Source organism: Struthio camelus, chromosome 7 (assembly GCF_040807025.1).
Source record: "Struthio camelus isolate bStrCam1 chromosome 7, bStrCam1.hap1, whole genome shotgun sequence".
Classification (NCBI taxonomy): Eukaryota; Metazoa; Chordata; class Aves; order Struthioniformes; family Struthionidae; genus Struthio; species Struthio camelus.
In genome coordinates, this window is record NC_090948.1 from 6,053,923 (window position 1) to 6,076,625 (window position 22,703).

Genomic DNA, 22,703 nt, shown 5'->3' on the forward strand with positions numbered 1-22,703 from the left:
CTTTCTTTCACTGGTTAGATGACTGTTGGAGGGGTAGGATGTAAATGTATGAGTGGAATTTAAAGAGGGAGGACAACTTAAGTGCAATTGTGAACTGGAAATGCTACTTCAGTTCCTTGGTTTTCTTCATACTGTGCATATTATGACTTGATTGCTCAACTGTAACACTAAAATAATATTTCCCGATATAAATATGCTGAAAGGGTAATAGTCTGTGTTGAAATACTGTAATAGTCAGGTCAAATACACTTCTAGATATAGATACTGATTTGTATGTTTTCAGTAGAAGAATTATGCTAAGCCTTCTATAAAAACAGTATTCTTCAGAGATCTAATGGGTAGCCATGAGATATAGTGGGGAATAGACTAGGGAACATACTTGGATGCTCTTTGAAGAGGCTATTTATCACCCTGGGAAAAGCTCAATTTGTAAGGGTTTTAAATGGGCAGCGCATCTTGATCAACTGGAGTCATCACTAGACCAGTGAGAGGAAATGTATATTAAAAAAAAAAAAATTACAAAGGTAGAAGGAAAAAGGAAAATGTTCTAGAGGCCAGTGTTGTTCAAGATGTCCTTATCATTCAGAGAGAAAAATACTACATTTCTTTAAGGAAAAAAAAAAAAAAAAAGCCCAAGAAGTATGCCAGCTAAACTACTGCCTTTTGAAGGTGTTAACCCTATACAAGCAAAAGGGCATCATCTTTTCAACTCTGTGAAATTCCTGTGGGATATCAAGCATTTGGAAACTGTAGGACATAAAACTTTGTATCTTTATCAGCGCAGAATCTCTCTCTTCCCCGACACTACTGGAAATGTGACTTATGTCCTGTGGTTTAAGGAAATTAAAACATAGTTACATGTTGAAATGAACTAGACCTGCTGTGAGCTTTTATTCTTTTGAGGTCTAAATAATTGCTAGCTGTTAGGAAGCTGTTTCTCAACAATAAAACCAGTTTCCTTCTTATTTCTTTACTTTCTGCAGTAGTCAGTAATATGAGTTTAATTAAGTTACACTGAGAGAGAGAGCGAGCAATAGGAATGATAGTATGCTGTATTCTTCATGAATCAGCTTTCTCTAATACTGCCTATAATTATGTCAGTTAAAGAGGTCGTAATTTATAAGGAGCGGGACTTCCTGATTAGAAACTGAGCCTAGTAACCAGATCCAACAAACAACTGGAAGAAAGAGTGCAACTTGCTTTGTGGCTTGGGGCACTAAAAGAGGCGTTGGAAGTGGTTGTCCTTTATATATGTTCTCTGTAAAGTCAGAAAAGTTCTGAAACATTTCCTCAAACTAGTTCATCATATTTGGTAATTTTCTAGCCCCCTTTCCCCCCTTTAAAAAAAGGGGTGAAGGAGAGGCAAAAAGGTTTTCTAATAAATTTACTAATTGCAGTAGCGGTGAATGCTACTTCAGCAGAGAGGGCTACGCACGCTTCCAAGTCACTGCACTGCAATAAAGATTTCTAAGCGTTCATGCACATTACCTCCTCGAGCGCTCTCGTATAATCAGATTTATTTTTCTTTTCTGAAAAAATGAAATTCACAACAAGTAGCAAAAGTTTGTGCTAAAGTGTTAAAAAGTACTCATTGGTATTTCCAGAGGATTCTGCCTGTTTTGCATTATGTGCTTGTCCTGGCTTTGAGCACGTTCAAAAGGCTTTAATGTGCATTATTTTCCGTCTCCTTCTCCCCTGATGTCTAATGTTATTGTTAGCGTTTGGAGAACCAAGAAGAGGGGAGAGACAACGTAAACACAGCTTTTAACTCTTTGTACCACAGAGATAAGTCTAAAAATGCGTCCAACAGTTAATTACTTAAAAAAAAAAAAAAAAAAAAAAAAAAGCAATGATAGGCACTATGATAAATTCCGTTTGGATTATTTAGAATGGCAAATGATGGGTGCCTGATGGCTAAAGTAGATCAAACTCTTTGTTTCTTTACTTCTGGCCAACGTTATTGGGTTCAACCTTAATTAACCTCGAAACACTCCAGTCATACAGAAAAAAAATGTTAGGTCTTGTTGCAGCAAACTCTCGAATTTGGTATTTAAATAAACTACGCGAGTTGCCTCTTCGTTTATCGTTCCTAGCATGTATGGAAAAACATCAGTTACTTTAGGGAGGAAAAATAAAAATTACCTAACACTTTTTTTAGGCTAATGGATGCTCAAACCTCAGTCATAGATAAAAAGTCACGTTTGTCAAGTAGTCTTGCTTTTTTTAAATCACGCCTAAGAGTAGATTTTTTTATTGTAGTCTGTTCAGTTTGAAAAGCTCAAAAGATCTGGCATCATCTTATAAAGGAAAGATAATTATTAGGATTTTATTGTATCTATTATTATGCGGTGACCAATCACTTACAAATACATAAGCAGGTAGTGAAGTACGGTAGTAATTAAAAGAGGGTTTGGATAATGATGAGTTCAGAAAGCTGAGACTGTGCTAAACTGCATTTTCTCAAAGCGATACGCAGGCAGTGAGCCTTCATTTTGTAAAGGTGAGCTATTATGAAATGAAGCCATGAGTGCAGATGAGAGTATGATTATTAAGAAAAATAATGACAGTAGTAGTGTTCTGCAGGTAAGTACTTGCCAGTGACCATGCATATGTATTGAAACTGATGACTAAAATTCAGTCACATGACAGCATGCTGCTAAAATACTCTTGGGCGTTATCTGTCTTTCACACTCGTCAACTTCCTGCTAGCAAAACTGGTCTTCAGAGTTTTACTTTGGTACTTTCACTAACAATTATGCCCATGGAGCAAGCAGGGTATCAAGAAGATTGTAAATAATTTACTTGGCATTCTGGCAATGCGTTTGTCCTGTCACTTTTCGTTTTTCGGAGACAAGCTCACAGGTTTGTCTTTTTCTAACGTCTGTTGAGCGTTTATTTCTGTTTGTTGCTTGTGAGACAAGCCTGTGAAAAATGTCCTTGTAAAGTAAGATCTTTATGATAATCTGCTTTTGGGGTTGTAATTAAATTAGTGGAAAACTTCAAATCTTTCCTCCCGTCAGCACTGGACTGTCAGCACCTTTAAGAAGTAACATCAGACAAGGGCAGATGCAGTCTCAATCTAAACTGGTGCCTTCAAAGCCTTCATAACCTCCTGACTGCATCACATAAGATGCACCAGGTGAGATGTACCAGCCACTGCTGTTAAGGCTTTCTTACCCAGGTCAAAAGCTTTGCTTGATCTGAGATGCTAGATACGGCCTGCTGCAATCTCAGTCGTGTAGGATATTTCCCACCTTCTTATGTCTGCTGGTTTGAGCAGAAGCTTTGGAGAATGCAGGTTGAAAAGGACTTCAGTGGTCTTTTTATTAATTCATTTCTTTGCTGAAGCTAATAAGTTGGCAAAGCTAATACACATCTGTTCAATGTCCTGTATTTCTAATTATAGAATGAAATTGAAATGCAAACAGAATACATTAAGTAAAATTAAAATACTTTCTGCAGTGTTGAGACAAACATGTGACACAGACAGGCGTAGTCTCCTCCATGCTTGACTTTGTGCATTCTCAGAGAGAAGGCCCTCTTTGCTCCAGAGAATATAGTCTGAGACAAAACATGATAGATGCAAAAAGGGCAGCATAAAGAGACAGCACCTCTGGTGGATGTGGTAAATTGTAGTCATAGCACATGAACAGACTAAACTAAATGAATTTTTTGTAAAAATCACAATGAAGGAGAGTTTCAAGGAGGGATCTACGAAGGACACTAGTTACTGTTGTAGTTTATGGAGAACTTTCCCAGCAGGGGAGCTGTGGGAGAAATGAAGTACATATGGAGACCCACAAAAGCGCCTCCTTTGAAAACAGGTACGTTGATGTCAGATCCTGTAGTCGATGAAAGGTAGAATTTGATCCTTTGTTGCTGAGGGTAGATACTTGAAACGAACATAAGATCAAAACAGGCTGTGGAGAGCTTTAAAAATGAGGACTGTCTGATGTGATTAGAGCATGGGTAGCTGGTAGATGCATAGAGAAGACTGGGAAGGAAGTTTTGCAGTAGTTTTGGATTGGTAGAAAAATGAGAGGAAAGCCTTGATATGAACAGAGGAAAGGTGCCTAATCAATAGGATTAAAACCTGAAAATTCAGGCAGATGATTATGCAGATGAGTAAGAGAGGCTGTTTCTTAGATACATCTAGGTTCTTTCTGTGTAATGTGAAAACCTGAGGAGATTGTGAAGCCAAGGTCACATGCCAGCAGAAGTTTGCTAGAACTTAACAACTGAGCAACACCCTCCACTCGCCATTCTTAATCCAGGCCACACTTTGCATCTGCCATCTGCATAGAGCAATAAAGAGTTTGCTCCTTCCAGCAGAAGAGTTCAAGTCCTTAGAAGAATTTAGGCTTTAGACTATTTCCAGCTGGTTTGAGCCAAAATGGTGGTAGGTGCTGGAATCCTAAGAACGAGTAAGGCTATGTCTACACAAAAGACAGTTGTTAAAATTGAAAAAGGACTGTAAGTCAGCTTATGTCCTTGCAGAAGTCATACCTGTTGTGGTGTTTTTTTTTTGTTTTTTTTTTTAAAAAGGGGGCACTATGCTTGAACTTTTTTTTCCAGGAGTGTTAGTCTAGCAATCAGTGCCAGAGTCCTGGGGCTCTGTAGAGCTGTGTAGAGGTCAGAACTTGAATCTTGGCTATTTGGTAGCAGGAATGCTTTCTGGTAGTGATATGCTAACGTGAAGTTGAGTCTAACAGATGCTGTCGTTTTGGGAGTTAGTTAGGATAGTGGAAATAGAGGAAGTGTTTTGAGTTTACCCAAGAACATTGTCTCTTGTCCAAATGACACAAACGAAAAGAATGTCATAAATGACAGAAGCATAATGAGATGCAAAGTTTGGGCAACATTTCTTCCTTCATCTTTGAATCTAAACTAAAAGGCATGTTTGAATGTTCATAGCTGCTATCAAATTAAAACAGAGAGAGGCAACAGCCAAGCTTTGCTGAAGTGGCAGAGTCCTTTGCTGCAGATCTGGAAAGAGGCTATAAGTATGATTTGACTGTGTTAGTATTGTACCATGCCACAGGAGAATGACTGTCTGAGACTGGAGAAATTAACGTGCACATATATACATATATATATATATATGTGTGTGTGTGTGTGTGTATTTTTTCTTTTTTTTTTAAGAAATCACACAGCAACCGTGATAGGAGATAAGTATTGAAGTTACAAAGTGAAACTAGCAAAACTCAGGGGTTATCAGAATGACAGTTGTCCTGTACTCACAAAAAAGCCATGTATTCTTTAATCGTAGACTAGGTTTTTTTATACAGAACCTTCTGAAAACAGGATTCACAAGACACTGCTTTACCCTGAACCCTGGCATCGGTGACTTATTCTCAACAGGCATTGAATATTTCAGTAAGAAGATAGATAAGTTTGTTTATCATTTTAAGATTGGGTTGGCTGTGTTTTCAATTAAAAGAAAGATAGGTAGCTGTGAGGTCTGTCTCACTTCAGGCTCACAAAAATCACTCTGTAAAAACCTTCATTGGATGTGCTAATGTTAAGAAGAAAAATTAATACCATATCATTATTGATTTTGTTACTGAAGCTAAGAAAATGACTTAAGTTTTGCAATCTCTTTTATAATAGTTATTTTATTGCAGGTTTTTACCAGTTTTTTTTTTTTAACCTTTAGGAATGTAAGCTGATGAAGAATTATCTTTCCTTCCTCCAAAACGAATCTTTCTCACATATTACAAAACTACCAAGTTCATTCCCTTTGCTACATGCAAAATGAAAAATTTAACAGTTTTACAGTGCTATTATACTGCTGTATGAACTATAGTAAAATGCAAACAGTATTCCAAATATTTTAGAATTTTACATCCACTTATTTGCTGTAAGATTGTGCATCTTGGTATTTTTTACAAGACACTGAAAGTTATTAGTTCTCTAGTAACCACCACCCAGAAAACTGCAGGCTTGGACACGGTTAAACATAAGCTTGTTTATTTTAGAAATGTGTTCATGTGCATAGTGCTCTCACTAGAAAAACAATCCGTAGCAACTGTTCCCATAACCTCCTTTTTCTAGTACTATATGTTTTTCAGTACATTTCATTTTATGTACAACTTAGGTCTTATTCTTTACCTAATAAAAATGACATATTTCAAACATTTGTTTTGCATTTATTGCATTTGTAAACAAAAGTGTTTTGTTGATTTGTAATTAACCACAGAGGCTATTTAATTTGAACTTATGTGTAAAGGTAGATTGTATTAGCGTGATACTGTTCTCCCTCTTTCCTCTCCTGAAGGAAAAGTCCTAATCACATATTTGTATCTATAAAGTGAACTTCAGCTGAAAATTTGACGCTTCTGATAGCTTAGGCCACTAACTACATAATAAATTAGTTTTGCATCTTTGAATCTAGTCAGAACGATAGATGCAAAAGGCAGGCAGTATATATTAGCATTTGCAAGGGTAGTATTGTGCACACTAACGTTTGTAAGGTCAAGGCTTTGGTTTAGGGAGAAATTTGCTGGCAATTTGTATCTATTTCTAGTAAGTTTAGAAACACTTGAAAAATGTGCTTGACTACACCTTACTAGCAGTATCTTCACTGTTTATCTACCTTTCATGATCAAGGATCGCACTGAATTTAGAAATATACATTCTGATTATTTCCCATCAAGTTGAGCTCTGTTTTTAGTATGTTAAGGGGAAAACAAAGGTAGCATTTCGATTAAATTGAAAAGACTGGCATGGCGTTTTGCTCTATTGTGCAAGAATATGCTCAAACACTGCAGTGCTTCTGTAATAAAAATAATGTTAATAACATCTTTAATTTTACTGAGCTGTTCAAATGGCATAGATCAGGTGAAAGACTTTCAAACATACAATGTATAGATACATCACAAAACTTAATCCATATAAAAAGTAAATCTGAAAAGCTGTTGTAACTTTATATGCTAAAGTTGAATTGAAACGTTTGTCACAATTTAAATTGTGAAGGTCTGTATTACAAGCTGCACAAGTGACAGATGTAGTCATACATATATATATATATATATATATATATATATATATAAAAAAACACACACCCCCACTCATTTATATGTATGCATTATATTTATATATTTCTTTCCTTTTTAATGCATATATATTTCTCTTGAAAATTTGTTCCGATAAGAAATGATTTAATTAGGGATGAATCTAGATATCAACATAACTTAAGTCCAGTTTTAAAAATTTTATTTTATACTATTTCTTTATCCTCATTCATTTTACACACTTTTTGTTTATTGTGTATGTATGTGCACTAAATTTCAGTATTTCTGACCATTTTACATAACCTTATGTGGATAATTCTTCTGCATTTTGTACTAGTTATACTTAGAAATATTTTTTTATCATTATATACTACTAAATATTGTATTTTACCTAAAGTTATTTCAGGGGTGCCGTTTTTTTGTATTTTTGTGTGTTTAATTTAAGGGTAACTGCTAAACAACTGGCACCGTAGCTTTGAGGATGCTTTCGGACATTTACACATCAAAAACACTGTATAAATTGGCCTAGGGATTTGACGTTACTATGAGCTATCAGCTCTGAAACAAAGTATCACAGAACAATCAATTGTAAAGAAAGAAAGAGTTTGAGAATGTTGTACTTTGAAGTATGGCTATAATATGAATTCCATTTTGCTAAATATTTGAGCTTTAAAAGTTCGTCTTGTTTGATACTCTGAACACATCTATCTTTGACGTACGTGTAGCAGAGTAAACCAATGCACCTCAAGCTCCATCCTCCGACTTCTGGTGGAATTCATGAAATATTTGGCTTCAACTGAATATTCCCTGAGAATAATTTTTAATCCCAAATTGCCTTTGTTGAGACTATATAAAGAAGAGATAATGAAATTGCATATTTTTTTGAATATTTGCTTGGAAAATAAAGATATACTGGCATACTTTAGTTCTGCATCATATTAGAAAGATTAATTGGGGGGGGGGCCATGTGCTCAAAAAATTCCTTATCAGTAAGGTTTTACTGCTTTAAAGTTGTAGCATTTAATTGTCTAGAAGTAAATTCTGCTCTTTTTTGTTACTGGGGCAAACTAAAAGCCTTGTGTGACCAGTACTGAATTCATTAGTTACTGAAGATATGGGGGAATGTGAGGAAGCACAAAGATTGCTAAAACTTACAGGAATCATTTGCCATGCCCAAAGGTGGAACAGGAACAGAAATTAAAAAATCAAATAGTGTGAACTAAGTGGACAGATCATGCAGATTTGTTTCATGCAGAGGGTAACTAGCATATGGAATTAGTTTCAAAATGTGATAAAAGTTAAAAGCTGTAATTAGGCGCAGATACAGAGCAGCTGTGGAAGTGATGCCAGGCACATGTGCTGGGTCTTCCTCCTGCCCCGAGAACCAGCGAGTCCTGGAGGGCTGCTGGGACTCAGCCACGTGCTACCAGCTACCGCAGCAAACTTTTTTCCAGGGTCAGACCTTTTATAATGATCCTCAGCGCCGCCGAGCGTGCTTATTCTGTGCTGCCGTGACATCACGCAGACTTTTCCTATGGAGCTTTTTGGAACATAATTGATTCCATGTTTTAATTATTTTAGCCAGTAAATTGATTGCTGTAATGTGATTTATTTAGCTGATAAGCTACTGCTGATTGCATCAAATTTGCCTATTTCACGGAAACACCTGCGCTGGTAATTCTCAGCTTGACTTTTATTTGTTTATCTTTTTTTCTCATTCTCATGTATCGTCTTACTGAGGATTTTTCTTTGCCCTTCTTTTCTAAAGATCCCCTTACTGCTTTCTGCCATTTTCATTTACATGCAGTTCAAATATTGTTTTAATTAATAGTAGTTAACTCTCTTTAACTCTTCAAAATTTTTTTGTTTCTACATCCCAGCGTTTTGAGCAGTCTCTCTATAAAGCATAATCCTGTAACTCTTAAATTCCTTTGCACCGTCTTCTATTCCATTACTTTACTATCATTGCAGACTTGGGGCTCAGTACTGCATTTTTGCTGTGGCCGTTGAAGTATCATTAGGACTTGTGTTTAAAGCTCTCTGGAAAGGTGTTTTCTGTGTGTGCAGTTTTGTGTGTGCACAACTGCACTGTCTGTGCAGTTTTGCAAATTAGCTCTTTTCACTTGCTGTGTCTAAGGACCAGATTTATCAGACCACTCTTACTAGTTTTGTATCTAAAGAGAAACGAGAAGCTTGTAAGACTGAATTTCTCTCTTCTCCTGAATAACTGGGATACTTTGGGAAACCAGAAAGCTCAGCTAATAAAAGTTCTGAGGGGCACCGGGAGGATGCATCTGACGCAGAATAAGGCTTGGGCAGTCTCATCAGTGCTGACCCAGAGCACAGAAGCCCTCCCAGAACCCAGGAGGTCAGAGGCATGCCTTAGAAATGCCCAGAGAGTCCTGCAGAAATGACTCGAGGCGCGAATGAGCTGGTAAACTTAACATAGCATTAGCTGCTGGAGGTATGCTAAACTCCCTTGCGTATCTACGTTCTCCGGACGTAGCTCAGGGGGGCAGTCTGCAGGGCCGTGCGCAGAACCCGCGTCTCGCAGCGTTCGTGAGCGCAGCGATACTGGCGGCAGTAATGCTTCCGGATTGGAAATGGTGCTAGATTACTGTGTTTAAAGCCTAGCTGTACCTGCTTCTTGTCTCTGTGTGCAGGGTGTGGATAAACTGCGTACACATAAGTGGAAATTGCCTGGATGACAAAAGGAAGTGTGGAGGGTTTTTGTTGTTATGTTTTTTCAAAGACACACGCAGTTTATGTTCTTCATTGTCAACTCCAATTCTCATTTCTCGTATCTGACGTTATCAGGAATAGCGTCATGTCCAGTGATACAACTTCAAAGAAATGAGTAGTTCATTTCATCTTCTGAAGGAGCATCTAAAAGTGAAATAGTTATCTTTATCTACAGATCATCTACTGGATTGTATTCCGTTTTTCTTAGCCTTAATGACTTGACTTTGGAGACAAACCAGATACCGTTTGCAGCTAGGAAGTTGTTCAGTCTTACTTAACCAACGTTTTGCCAGGATGTTGCTAATTTTTTGTAGTCGATCCCTGGAGAGCAATCCCTTGTTGGAGAAATGTCAGTATCATTTAAATATAGGTCTTTGGTGGCTATTTCACCACGTTAGAATGATTATTGTCTTAAAAGATAGTCCCTCATAAACATACCTGGCATTTCATACTTAGTGGTTTATGTGCGTTCTAATCGTCCAATTTCTTTCAAATGCTTCCAGAAGAGTAGGCCGTGCCTGGACTCCCTTTGGTGTTGAAATATAGGCAGCGTAGTCAAAGGCAGAAGCTTTTTTCAGGTTACTGTGAGTTTTCTAGTTGGAAACTAGAAGTACTGTTTCGGACTTTTTTATTACACAGGAAATATTTTCTGTTGGCCCCAGTTCATGTTTACTACTAGAATAATCACAGTCAAAACACAATGAGTTACTGTTTCCGCATGGCACAGCAGTGTTAGCAGGTTTTGAATGCATTCGTCAAGTGATTAATCTGCCTGATTCTCAAAAGTGAATTTCAAATCATAAACTGGTTGTGTGATTTCAGGCTCAAAGCCCAGGCGTTTTCGTCTGTAAGACCTGTTTAAAATTAATCCTCATTGTAGCTTCCTTTCTTTACCCGTTTTAAGGTTCACTGTAAGTTATGCTTGTAATACTGTAATTCTTCTGTCTTTACTTTTTAAAGAATCTTTGATAATGTTTTGATAAGATGCGTTTTTCCTCTTGGAAACATTTTCTTTTTGAACGGTGATTTGGTGAGTTTGAACAGCTGAACAGTGAGTTGCTAGTTGTTCTTTTCCTGTTAGAGTAACTGAACTGAGAATATTCTGAACTTTTTACTGTACTTCCTTTGTGACTTGCGCTTGCTGGTTTTAATTAAAAGCTCTTTTCACTTTTTTTTTTTCTTAGTTAATGCTTCATTTTAATTGTACTCTTATTTGAATCTGAGGTAGTATTTTTATACCCTGAGGGATACTGATCTAACTATTTCTTAATGTATGAGTGTGGTATGAAAGAAGCAATATGAGAAAAACATTTCAACTTACTGTTTTAATATAAGTAATACTATCAGTGAGTATGGCTTATATCACTGTATATTGTCCATTTCAGTTTTGCAGAGATTTCGTATGTTTTGCTGGTCAAGCAAAAGAAAATATACTTTTAAATCAGTAAGAAACAAGCTTATATTCAAAGATCAGGTACATTATATTTTGAATTGTGATGCAAACATTTCTGTTTTCAGTAATGAATGTATCCTATGTAGATCTCAGTTGTGAAATTTGAAAAGTTACCTTATTTCTTGCTTTTAAAGTTTCTTTCTCTCAAAGTTATTGATCATTAAACTGTGATAAGGTCATGTAAATCAGATGTAGCATTTCTTAAAAATATTCTACAAGTCTGTAGTGTTTCTCAAATGTACGTTGCCATGGGATAACCGGTAAGAGATGAGTATTTTTTGATCATTTTTTACCCCTAGTTTGAAAGCTCGTGTTTCATAAAAGCTTTTTACTCTTTGTAGATTGAATTTTAAACCTTTTACAGTATTTTTCCTTGATTTGGCAAATGTGAATACCATGTTAATCTTAGAAATGATACAAGCCCTTCCTGCTTCAAAATTGAAAATTAAAAACTGAAACCAAAAATCAGTTTTAAGCGTACAGTTTTGACTGTCTGTCTGAAAATCTGGCAGTTATCAATTGCTGATCATTGTCCTTTTCTTGTGGATTTGATCTTTAGTGGTAAAAATAGATTTTTTTGGAAATTCCGTTATTAAGCAAAATGGAAACGAGCGTATAATAGTAGGTACGCACATGGTAGTTTCCTTCTAAGACTGCTTTTAAAGTGAACCACAGGATTCAGTTCATGGCACAGTTTTAAGCTAGGACTAGTACTTTGCGTGTTTCCATTCTTTCTTGAGCTGTTTCGCTCTGTTGTGGAAAAAATCAAATCTGTATTTTCTGCGTCGTGTAGACGCAGAAGCAGCACAAAGTGAACGTGGCACGCACCTTGAGGGCTCTCAGTGCCTGGGAGAATCTTTGAGCACCTCAGAGTGCCTTCAGCACTACTCCTAGTTTTCACCCCAAGACCCCTGAATTTAAGAAACACAGCCCTGAAACTGTTTTTAGCCAGGTTTTTGCAAGTGATCTCTGCCTTGTACAGTATTTCGTATCAGAAGAAACAGCCCTTTGTGGAGGGGGTGAACCACAGGCAGCAGGCAAAGATTAAAGCGTATCTGAAAACAAAGATTAGGTTGTGAATAAAAGCTTAGTATCTTCTTCACGTGTAATTTTTACAGGTCATTCTCTCGGCCATGCTATTCCCTTGGGATATGTAAAGTCAGGAAATGTGTTGTCTCTAAAATAAGACTCTTTATTGCTGCTTTATTTCAGTTTTGCACGTTTTTCAGGGTTTTCTGAGTTAGTACTTCTGCAGTGCAGGCAGAGCTGAACTTTTTGGTGTTTCTAGGCCATAAGATCTAAACGATAACTCATGAGATATGAACAATGAGTTTCTTGTTTCAAAGTTGATGGAAAAACCTTTGCTAAAGAGTGATCATTTCCAAATTGCTCTACCTTTTAAATTTATGAACTACCCCAGAGAGATTTATTTATTTATTTTCCTGCAGACAAAACTGGTACATTTAGCTTCTGGGTTAAGTGTCCTTCTCTGAAACACTAGCCTGTACAATGAAAGATAGGACTGTATGTATGGTATCCTCCTGTAACCTTAAACCCATATCTCCAACTAGATGACTACAGTAAAAGAAATATAACCCATATTGTTGAAAATAAATATTTTGATGGCCAAATACTTGTTTCAGGGATTTTAAATGACATTTAAGGAAACTGAAAGTTATGATCAGAGACGGCATCATTTCAGAGTTTAGCAGGAGTATCACATTTCTGTTTTGAATTAGATGTGTCAGACCTCAATAAAGCTTCATACTAGCTCTGAGTACGTTCTTTGTACCAAAAATACAAGAAATATTTTCCCATAGTTTTAAAAAAAAATTGGCATTGTCCTACTTTTTTCCTATTTAAAAAATTAAAAAGTCAATAAATCTAGCTTTTTTAACTATTTCTTCACTTATTTTCCTGTAAATGGAAAAACGTCCTTCAAAAGAAAGTTAATTTACCCTCATTTCTATATTACACCACTGGCAAATAAAATATTTCACATTCACGAGGAGTATATTCAAGGGGATGAGGGAACTGGTAACAGTGAATAAGCACACCTCATATCTGGCCCTAAAGAAGTTAACAGTGTAGCACATTACCAATATTCCTCAGTTCTGCTTTGATATGTATTCATTCCTCTTAGTTCGAGAAACATCATCTTTGGAATTTGTGATTTGGACAGAAGAGTTATCTGATTTTCTAAGGCACGTTTAGAAAATCGTTTCTGGGTTATAAAAAAATCCATATTTTGCATTTAGAAATAATTGAATGTAGCAGTTCTTTCTTACTAAACACCAGTTTTAAATATCTATCCTATCTTCTTTCTACTGTTTCCACTAGACATGGAAAAAGAAAGCTTTAGGACCTGAATTATGACTGTCTTTTTTAATCAGTATTGATCAAAAAGCAGCCTGAACCAAAACAGCCACCACTGAAAAGCTGATTTAGTAATCACTGGCTACAAAAAGCCTTGATCCATAACATTTTTCATTGTGATGCTGGCTTCAAGCCTGCTTCGAGTTGCAGCAGCCTATTGCAGCGCTCTCTCTCCATTGTCTTGATTCTCAGTTGTACTGTTCTACCTGTGCTTGCTAAAGGAGAGTGTTGCGTTTTCTGACCAGACGTAGCTGGTTTTCACTCAACATATTTTAGGTAGTAAAAATAAAGATTAGTATACTTGGAGAATAAAAATATTTTGATTTCAGCTTTTCAAAATAATTTTATTAAAAATACTAATAAATTCTACATTGGAAGAAAAAATCAGAATATTAACCTTTGAATTTCTATATAAGTGCACCCTGAAAGACTGTTTTGCTTTTACTGTGAGTGAAAATGGTAAAATATTTACTCCTCCTTGTTTTATGTTGGTATTTCAGCAGGAATGCCTATCAGCATTTTAAAAATATGTTTTGCTACCAGCTTTTTCGAGTTTGCATTTTTTGAGCAAGGTGGTTTTGAATACATAAAGAAATAAAAAAAGGAATTGTATAAGAATATGTCAGTCTTCCCACTCTTCAAATTCTTTCTAATCTCTTGAGTATAAAAGTATTTCTTGGGCTGATTACTGGATGAGACTGCCTTTGAAGGTCATTGTGGTTACTTCTAGCTTATTGTGCGGTGTTGCTCCGCAGCCTTGCCCCCTGCGCTTGACGAAGGTGGGTGGGTGTGTAGCCAGGCCGAGAAATCTAACCGATATTTAATATCTGCCAAGACAAAACATTATGTAGAGGATTTTAAGGGGAAACCTACTTTTTACTTTGTGTTTTCTGATGCTTAGAAAAGTATCTCATATGCTTCGTTTTTTTTAGGAAAGAGACTCTTGATTTATTTCACATTTAAATAAGTCATGTTAGGCGTATGTAGTAATTTTCCCCATGAAAAGTTCATGGTGACTTTTTTGGCTTGCAAAAAGGCCATTTTTATCTCAGACTTCTGGGAGTATGTTGTTGCTAAGCTGGTCCAACTACTGCTGATCTTCTGTGTACTACGTATGAGTTACCGTGCCCCCAATGGCGCTTTTGCTGTTTCCCTTTGCATGGAGGCAGCAGTTTCAGCGAAGTGAAATCCTAAAGCTCGGGGGGGAAATCTGAAAGCATAGACAGAGGGAGCCTTGGACTGTGTCCTTCCCCAGCATCTCAGCCCTTTCATGCTTGCTGAACGAAGATGTAAAGTATGCAGAACACACATGAATTGTGTTCAATAGTGATGTGAGGTGAAAAAAAATTTTAACATCCATTTTCAGCTATTGGAAATGTCACACGAGCACACTTTGACTTTCACACTTTGGCTTTCTTGGTAGTTAAGTAGTTAAACGATGTTGCTGTTTTCCATTTTGATAGGCATTCTTTTCCACCGTGGTGGGAAGGTACGTAATTGTATATAAAAGCCGTGCTAGGAGTGTGATACTTATTTTCAGCATTCTAGGAAATGAAGATAAAAATATGAAAAATGACAGCAGAAGCACTTAACAGTCTTAACTGTGCCCTGTGATGCTGAAGTGCAAAAACTAGATCAGATTTACCTGCAAGTGTTATTTTATGTGGATTTCTTTAAACAGTGTCTACACTGATGTAACTTTTTTCATGGCATCACAGTGGCAAAGTTGAATTATATATGAAATCTATATTCAAATTTTTATAGATGAATGGTATATAAGTAACTTGCTGTTTTAGAATTATAGGAGAGAGAAAGAAGTGACAATTTATTCAATAAAAGTTCAGATATATTTTTAGGTTTGAGACTACAGATTTAAGTTGGTTGGTGCTGTACTCTGATGTAAACCTCCTTAAAACTGTTGCAAATCGGAGTGCAAACAAAGCACTAGATAAAAGTTTTGCTAGAGCTTTCAAACGTGAAGTATAAGCATAAGACAGTTTTGGTATCTTTAAACAGAGCTATAGTAGGGGCAGCCAGAGCTTTACATTGCGCTCTACGGAGATACTTTCTTATACTTTCTTATACTCAGCTCTAGCCAGGTACTTTGTCCGTTGTTGGAGGTAGGATGCTTGACTAAACGGACTCTGGCCTATCTTAAGCTCACCTTGGCCTTGTCAGTTACTTGGTTCCTTTAAAATGACAGGAACTCTCAGTCAACAGAATTGTTTTTCTGAAGTTAAGCTTTTTGTGGACTTGGGGGAGAGTGTAAAATTCTTAAGAAGGCACTTAAACTGAGCAGTGTGGCATAGTCTTCTGGAACTCAAAGTTCTGGTAGTCCTATTGAACTGGAGTGAGGAGATGGGTGAGGAAGCAAACCTTAAAAAAAACTTAACTAGCTATAAATTGCAGCCTGAATCCAGAGGGTGATCCAAGAATTATGCAAGTGCAAAAGCCCCTTTGTCTTAAAACCCATAATTCTGTCTGTTTTGAGGTTTATATAGAAAAATGTACAGACTACAGGTGAGGAGAAGCAGAGGTTAGCGGGCGACTCGAGAACTACAAAATGAGGAAATGCGAGGAGGGAAAAAATATGCTTTTTAAGCTTTTTGGTAGTAACAATGTCATGTTCAGGAATTATAATAACGAGTAAAGCTGATATAACATTGTTCCACCCCAATCAGTCTGAGTCCTTCAGGAAATAGAAATCACTAACTGAAACTGTTTTAAGAAAGCATAGACTAATACAGATTGAGAAATTTTTTCTTATTTTCAAAAAGAATTTTATTTAGTACGCTATATGATGTTGTTTTGAATTGAGATTGCTCCTGTATCCCAGCTTCAGTCACACAGAGAAGGGGTGTTAGGAGTCAGCTGCTGCCTGCTTACGTATAAACCAAACTTTATCATGTACCACTAAGCAGGAACAATTTTTTTTTTTCCTGTTTGTTGGGTCACTTATTTTTTAACCAATAGTGAAGCCCAATTTTTTTTTTTTTTATTTTCCATTAACTTCTCTTAAATCCATTCGACTTAGGGGTTTAAATGAATAAAGAGAGTACTTTCCTGCACTCATATGGTGTTGGCACCAGAATAGTAGCTACTGAAAGCTGACTAAATTTTAACTTATGGTTTTGGTATTGTGGTGACAGAACTTCCTTTTCACTCTCTCTAAAAGCTTGACTATGTACCTGAGATTAGTTTAGTGCTGACTTAAAGTTGCAGTAAAAGGATTCTTTTTCAGATGGAGTTTAAATTATGTATATTTTAAGTACTTTTTCAGAAGGTTATTTTTATCGTGTTAAGTTTTTAGTTTGGGGGGAGTTGATGAACAGTATTCGCTAGTAATCTTTGTGAAGAAACTGTGGAAGTTGTGAGGATCATTATTTTTCTGCTTTTCAAATCTTACTTAAAGAACTTGGAATCAACCTTAATGTGTAGAACAAGTATAAATACAACCGATCAAGCATAAGTTCATAAGACCAAACATGCTTGGTTTTAAACTTTTCCTGACGATAAACTTTACTTATTACAAGTCTGTAAGTATATACTGTATGTATATAACTTACTGTCTGTGTTTAGCTTAAAATATGTCTGAGGTATTCGTATTACAATGATTTTCAAGATATTTGGGACTATTGGATTTTCTTGATTACTCTGGGAGAGCGTTCTCTTGCCTGAGGGCTGTGTTAGAAATCTGTGCCAGAGTCCAAGTAAAGATTGGTCTACAGCATGGTTTGGCAAGCCTTACTTCTCCCCCAGAAAATATTTGGCTGCAGCGTTAAACAAATTTGCTAGAACCCTGGTAGTAGTAACTATGTTTCATGTAGCTATAGAGTTAGAGCTGGCATGATTCTGATTCCAAGGAGGATAATGCACCAACTGTGCTTGATGTAATGAGTAAAAGTGGACTAAGCATATAAAAACACATGCTGGACAACAAGAACAAAGTTCAACTGAGCCAGTGGAGGCTATAGGGAAATTGAAGGTACAGTAGCTTTAGTTACTGTAAGAAATTGAATCTGGGGCCAGGAGTACTACAAGCCAAAAATGAATTCATCCAGAGTATCAGGCCTCAGTGTTATTGAAGAGCAATGAGTGTCAACAGTTTGAAAGTACTTTTGGGATGAGATTTTATATGAAGACTAGACTTGGCATAAATCAGTTATCCACTGACACAAGCTAGTAGCCTGGAGGTACAGTAAATATAAGCTTTCCCATTTACGGAGTTAAAATAATTTTACAATTGTGTCACTGGGTCAAGCTAAACTTGCAGTATTTCCCTTGGTGAACTTTCAGAAAGGAGAATGTAATAGAAGAGTAGATAGGATGGGTAGAAAAACAACCATTTAGGATATCAGAAGGGTATTGGCCACACATCAAAAGCCTAACGGATTTCAAAGAGGGAGAGAAAGCCAAAACAAAGTGTTTTTTACTTTGGTGTTTATGTAAAGCAAGTGCCAACAATAATTAGAGGAGAATGCAATCTTAGCATGTACTATTCAGTTTTATTTCCTTCAAAGCACTTTTTGCTCATTAAGTTTTAAGAAGCACATTGTACTTTCATGTTAGGAATCAAAACATAGATAAAAGTAATGAAGTCATTCTAAACTTTGTAAAATGGGCTGGCTTCATTAGGTTTCACATACTAAATTCAGGCACTCAGCAGAAAAATGTTTGTAAGACATTTCTGTGTATGAATAGGGGGAGATTCTTAAAAGTGCCTGCGAAGAAAAGCGTGTAATGACCAACTTTGTCATTATAATGCATAGAGAAAGCCAAAAAGTGAGTTTTAAGCTTTTCCATAGGAAGGGCTACGTTTGAGTAGACAGAGATTAATCTAACAAGCTTCATATTCTTCCAGACACAGGCTATCGCATCCTTTTGTTTTTGATTACTTAGGTTATCTGTGGCAAGTCCAAAGATTACGTATACAGGAAAGGTAGATGAACTAGATTTTTCAGTCTTTAGTACACTTCAGGTACGTAAAACAAGGCAAGACAGGACTTTGTGACCAATTCACTTGCCAGAGCTGATCGCACAACCTCTGTACTTAGGATCTAATGCCATTTGCAAAGCTTGTTAGAAAAGTTCTGTATCTTTTTACCCTCTTATAGTTAAATACTATTTTTACCCTTGATGTAGCTATTAGGATTATTTGGCTTTCCACAGCAGTTGGTTTGATTTTGAGTCAGCTGATGAATCAGCAGAAGACTTCATTGCAGGTGGTTAAGTGGGTAAAGGTGTAGAATGGATACCATTCAGATTCAGTTGAGGGAGCCTAAAATACTGTAACTTAAATGAAACCGGTGCAAGAACATATATTTCAGTTTAGGACAGAGATTGATACAGTGGATAAAGCTGAAAGTTTATACTTAACCCATGCTGTCTTTCCAGTCAGAATAGTCTCCTGATGCCAAAAAAAACCACCAAACCCTTGAGCTTATGTCCCAGATGCTGACATTCTAGTAAGCATCGCTTCTCTCTCATAATTTGAAGGTATATACTTCAACTTTCAAAGTCCTATTTCAGCTTCTGTGTTTAATCTAACTCTTACGTCGGTGGCTATTTAAATCTGAAGTTCAGAAAAGTCCAAAACTTTTTACCAGTATTGTGTAATAATTTTATTAATTTATCCTGCAATTGCCTCAGGCAGGTGGTTTGCTCGCTCACTCTCTTTAGAGAGTGTTCTAGGGCTCTAGATCCGATTTTTCTGACGCACAGCGGCTATATAAAATTAATATTCTGCAATAGTAGCATCAATTGAATTTGTGCAAATAAGGGAAGTTTTAACTTGTTCAGCAGTGCTCTTATGTCTATAATTCTAGTTTTAAGTCACAAGGGTTCTGTAGGTTAGGTTAATAAGATTCAACTATTGTGTGTGTATCTTTGAAAGCTTAAGGAGTTGTGTCAGGCCCAAGCAGCTAGTGCTTGCTCTCTGAACTCCATTCATTGGTCTGCAGAGCTAGAGGATCAGACTTGGAGTAAGGAAGGTATGTGTTTAGCCTCATTCTACTACAGAAACTTAGAAGCCACTATATGAGGAGAAAAGGTTGGGGGCTGGGGGAAGGGGAGCTTAAATCTGGGAAGATAGTTTATTAGCTTATGCTTACCTAAAGCAAAAAGTGAGGAAGCTTCTTGCTGTATTTTAGATACTTCTCACTTTCAGGGAAGGAGAGCGTTCTGTGCTGATAGTTTTGCAAATGGCATGGTAATTAAATGTAATAGGGCAACTATAGGAAGTCTTTTCTAGATGGTCATATTTGAAATTATTTCCCAGAAACAATTTCATTTTTGGTGTGGGACTCTAGTGAGCATTAAATGCACACAAATTTTAAATTATAACAGGAGAGGTACTTTCAGAAACACTGTAATCACCGTTAGAAATGAATGACGTATGATTTCCCTCCACCCCATCACGCATACCTTACAATCTAGGATTTATTTCCAGCCATAATTCAAGGAAAGGAATCTGTATGTCAACCCTGCTTTATCACAGTATTCATCTGTAGATTAGTTTTATCACTTCATGTAGTTTTCAGTATGCATATTGAACTTAGCTGCGTAAATTAAGATCACAAGGACAATGTATTTAACTAATTTTTGTGTTCTTTTTGCAGTTGATGAAGGTCGTATTAAGGACCTGGGCAGAGTTAGAGTACTTCACAAGAGAACCATAATGTCTTACAGCGTATATAAGAAAAGAAGGAAGGGGCCAAGTGATGAAGCCAGTGTTCAGCAGTATGCGAGTTTGGTCGGACAGACCTGTTCAGAAAGGATGTTGTTGTTCAGAAGTTGAAAAATCATTAAATGGCACCACAGTTGCACTGCCACTGGATGATATGTAATATAGTTGTGTGTTAGTATGCCTATTAACGTAGCGGTATAAAAGGACGGATATATATCTAGGCTTGCGTGAATACATGGTACTTTATTTAAATGCAAACTCCATTGAAAGTTCTGACAAAACAATAAGGCTTTAGCAATATAAGCTTAGAACATGCTCGCAATGTATTTCAAATAAGTAGTTCTAGCCTTTCTTTGCATTTTGAATAACTCTAAGCATCTAAGCAAAACAAAAAACAGATGTCTTTTTTTATAGAGACAAAGGTTAACTCTATCTAGGCTAATTCTTTAATTACAAATGTTTTCAAGTAGCACCTTGGATATCGGTTATTAAAAATTACCATGAAATCTATGCTCAATTTGTGTGCTTCTGAAGTATTGCAAGGGAACTGAAATGTGCAGTTCCTTTCTAATTTGGAATTTGGCATTGTTTAATTCTGCTTCAATAGTATATTTAAAAATAGGAGGAAATACTACTTTGCACTGCACATTCTCTATTTGCTTGAAGTAATAGGTTAGTATCTGAGATCCTAGTGAATGTAGGAATTCATAGTAGATTCTCAGTGGCGGGGGAATACAGTGCTTTGGAAAATGTTCCCCTTTAAAAATGAAACAGAATAGTTGCACTATTAATTTACCAAAGATATACAGCCAAGTGGCACAGGTTTTTTTTAGTTTTTGGGTTTTTTTTCTTTTTTTCCTTTTTTTTTCTTTCTTTCTTTTTTTTTCTTTTTTTTTTTTTTTTTTTGCTATAAGCCTTATCCTTTGCCTGAAAACAACAGAGATTTTAATGCACATCATTAATGTGAAATAGGTTTTGGGAGATTTATCATGTAGCTCTTCAGTGCACATTTCAGAACCATGCTCCAAAATAACATGAGGTACCAGAGCTGTTTTATGTTGCAGTATTTTTCTGCAGCGTTATATGGGGAAATTTGCGTATGTTATACCTGGCTTTTTGGTGACTTTTTCATTTATGTTGCAGCACTCACAGGTTAACATCTTTAATAATATTTTAGTAAATATTTCTACTGTTGGAAACACAAAAAGTTGTGTTGCTTTATCAAAGCACTTTATCTGATATTTGAATGTTATCATTAGTAGTTTTTGTGTCAGTATCAAGTCATACAAGTTTTAGGAATTTGGGGAAATACACTCTTGTATATTTCAGTTACATATTACAATATCTTAACAATCTTAATGCATTTATAATTTGGTTATCTTCTTGGATAACATGGACTTGTGTTTACGCTATATCAGAGAATGTGTAGAAGTTTTTTTTTTCTTTTTTTCTCTCTAGAAAGAAATCAAATTTGACTCTAATTTTTGAGGTTTACATCTCCTACCCTTTATGGGCTTGATTTCATTTAGAACAATTGGCCAGTATTTTTATTTTCATTGATTTTTTTATGTGGAACAGGAGTAAGAATTTGAGATTTAAGTGCATTGCAGATCTGACTTTTTTTTTCCTATCAGTTTGATCGTTGTAATATTATTGGTATCGAGCACAGGTTCAACAATAATTTTAAAAAGTTATTTTGTGTTGATTAGGATTTATTGCATTGATCTCCTCCTCTGCAACAAATTGATTATTTTTGTCGCATTATATCTGTTATGTATTGATTAATTATTTGGAACCCAGAAATCTCTGTATGCTGTAATACCTAATTTGTCCATGTTTATCTCAATCTACTGCCACAGGAGAAGCACCAAATATTATTTATGAACATTTTTATAAAGAGTTCCTATTGGGGGTGGGGAGGAAGGGGAAGGTATTACTCCCTCTACTCAATGCAAAGTCAAAAAGAATAACATTTTCTACCTACGCAGTGTGTTGAAAAGCGGTGATGCCCATATAGCTTAAAAACAAAACAGATAAGGGAACTTTCTAATATGATATCAAATTAGTTAAAGGGCCCACAAGAATCCCGCTATGACTTGCAAAATCTTGAAGATTATCAGAACTCTTTAATGGTGACCTCACTGTGCTCCGGTTGAAATTAATAGATAAAATTCCTATTAAATTCCAAGGGAGCAGACTTACCTAACACGGAGACTTCTGAAGAACTCCGTCCTTTGTGCCCAGCCTTTGCTACTGCTACGCCTTCCACGTACTCATTAGACTTTTTTCTGATATTCTGTTTCTCTTCTTGGGGAACTTTCCAGGCCTGCAATTAAAGTGAGATATGGATAAAACTGAAAATTGAATATGGCTTGAAGTTGTCATTAGTGTGGCAACTAAATGTAAATGACCGTTTCCCGTGAGTCCTGAAATG

At 36.3% G+C, this 22,703-nt stretch overlaps 1 protein-coding gene across 10 annotated transcripts in view; it reads left to right on the top strand.

The window, feature by feature from the left end:
• Nucleotides 1–22,088, top strand: part of ATE1 (arginyltransferase 1) — a 91,612-nt gene extending 69,524 nt beyond the window's left edge. For 7 of the 10 annotated variants that reach the window (XM_068951550.1, XM_068951553.1, XM_068951554.1 and 4 more), the window contains one exon: nucleotides 20,202–22,088. In XM_068951550.1, coding sequence (XP_068807651.1) covers nucleotides 20,202–20,380 — 179 coding nt within the window. In that variant the 3' untranslated portion in view covers nucleotides 20,381–22,088. Of the gene's footprint in view, nucleotides 1–5,656; nucleotides 6,133–20,201 lie in introns of those variants that run through there. The other 3 variants (XM_068951560.1, XM_068951559.1, XM_068951555.1) reach the window with 2 other exon arrangements.
• The last annotated feature ends 615 nt before the right edge of the window (nucleotides 22,089–22,703 follow it).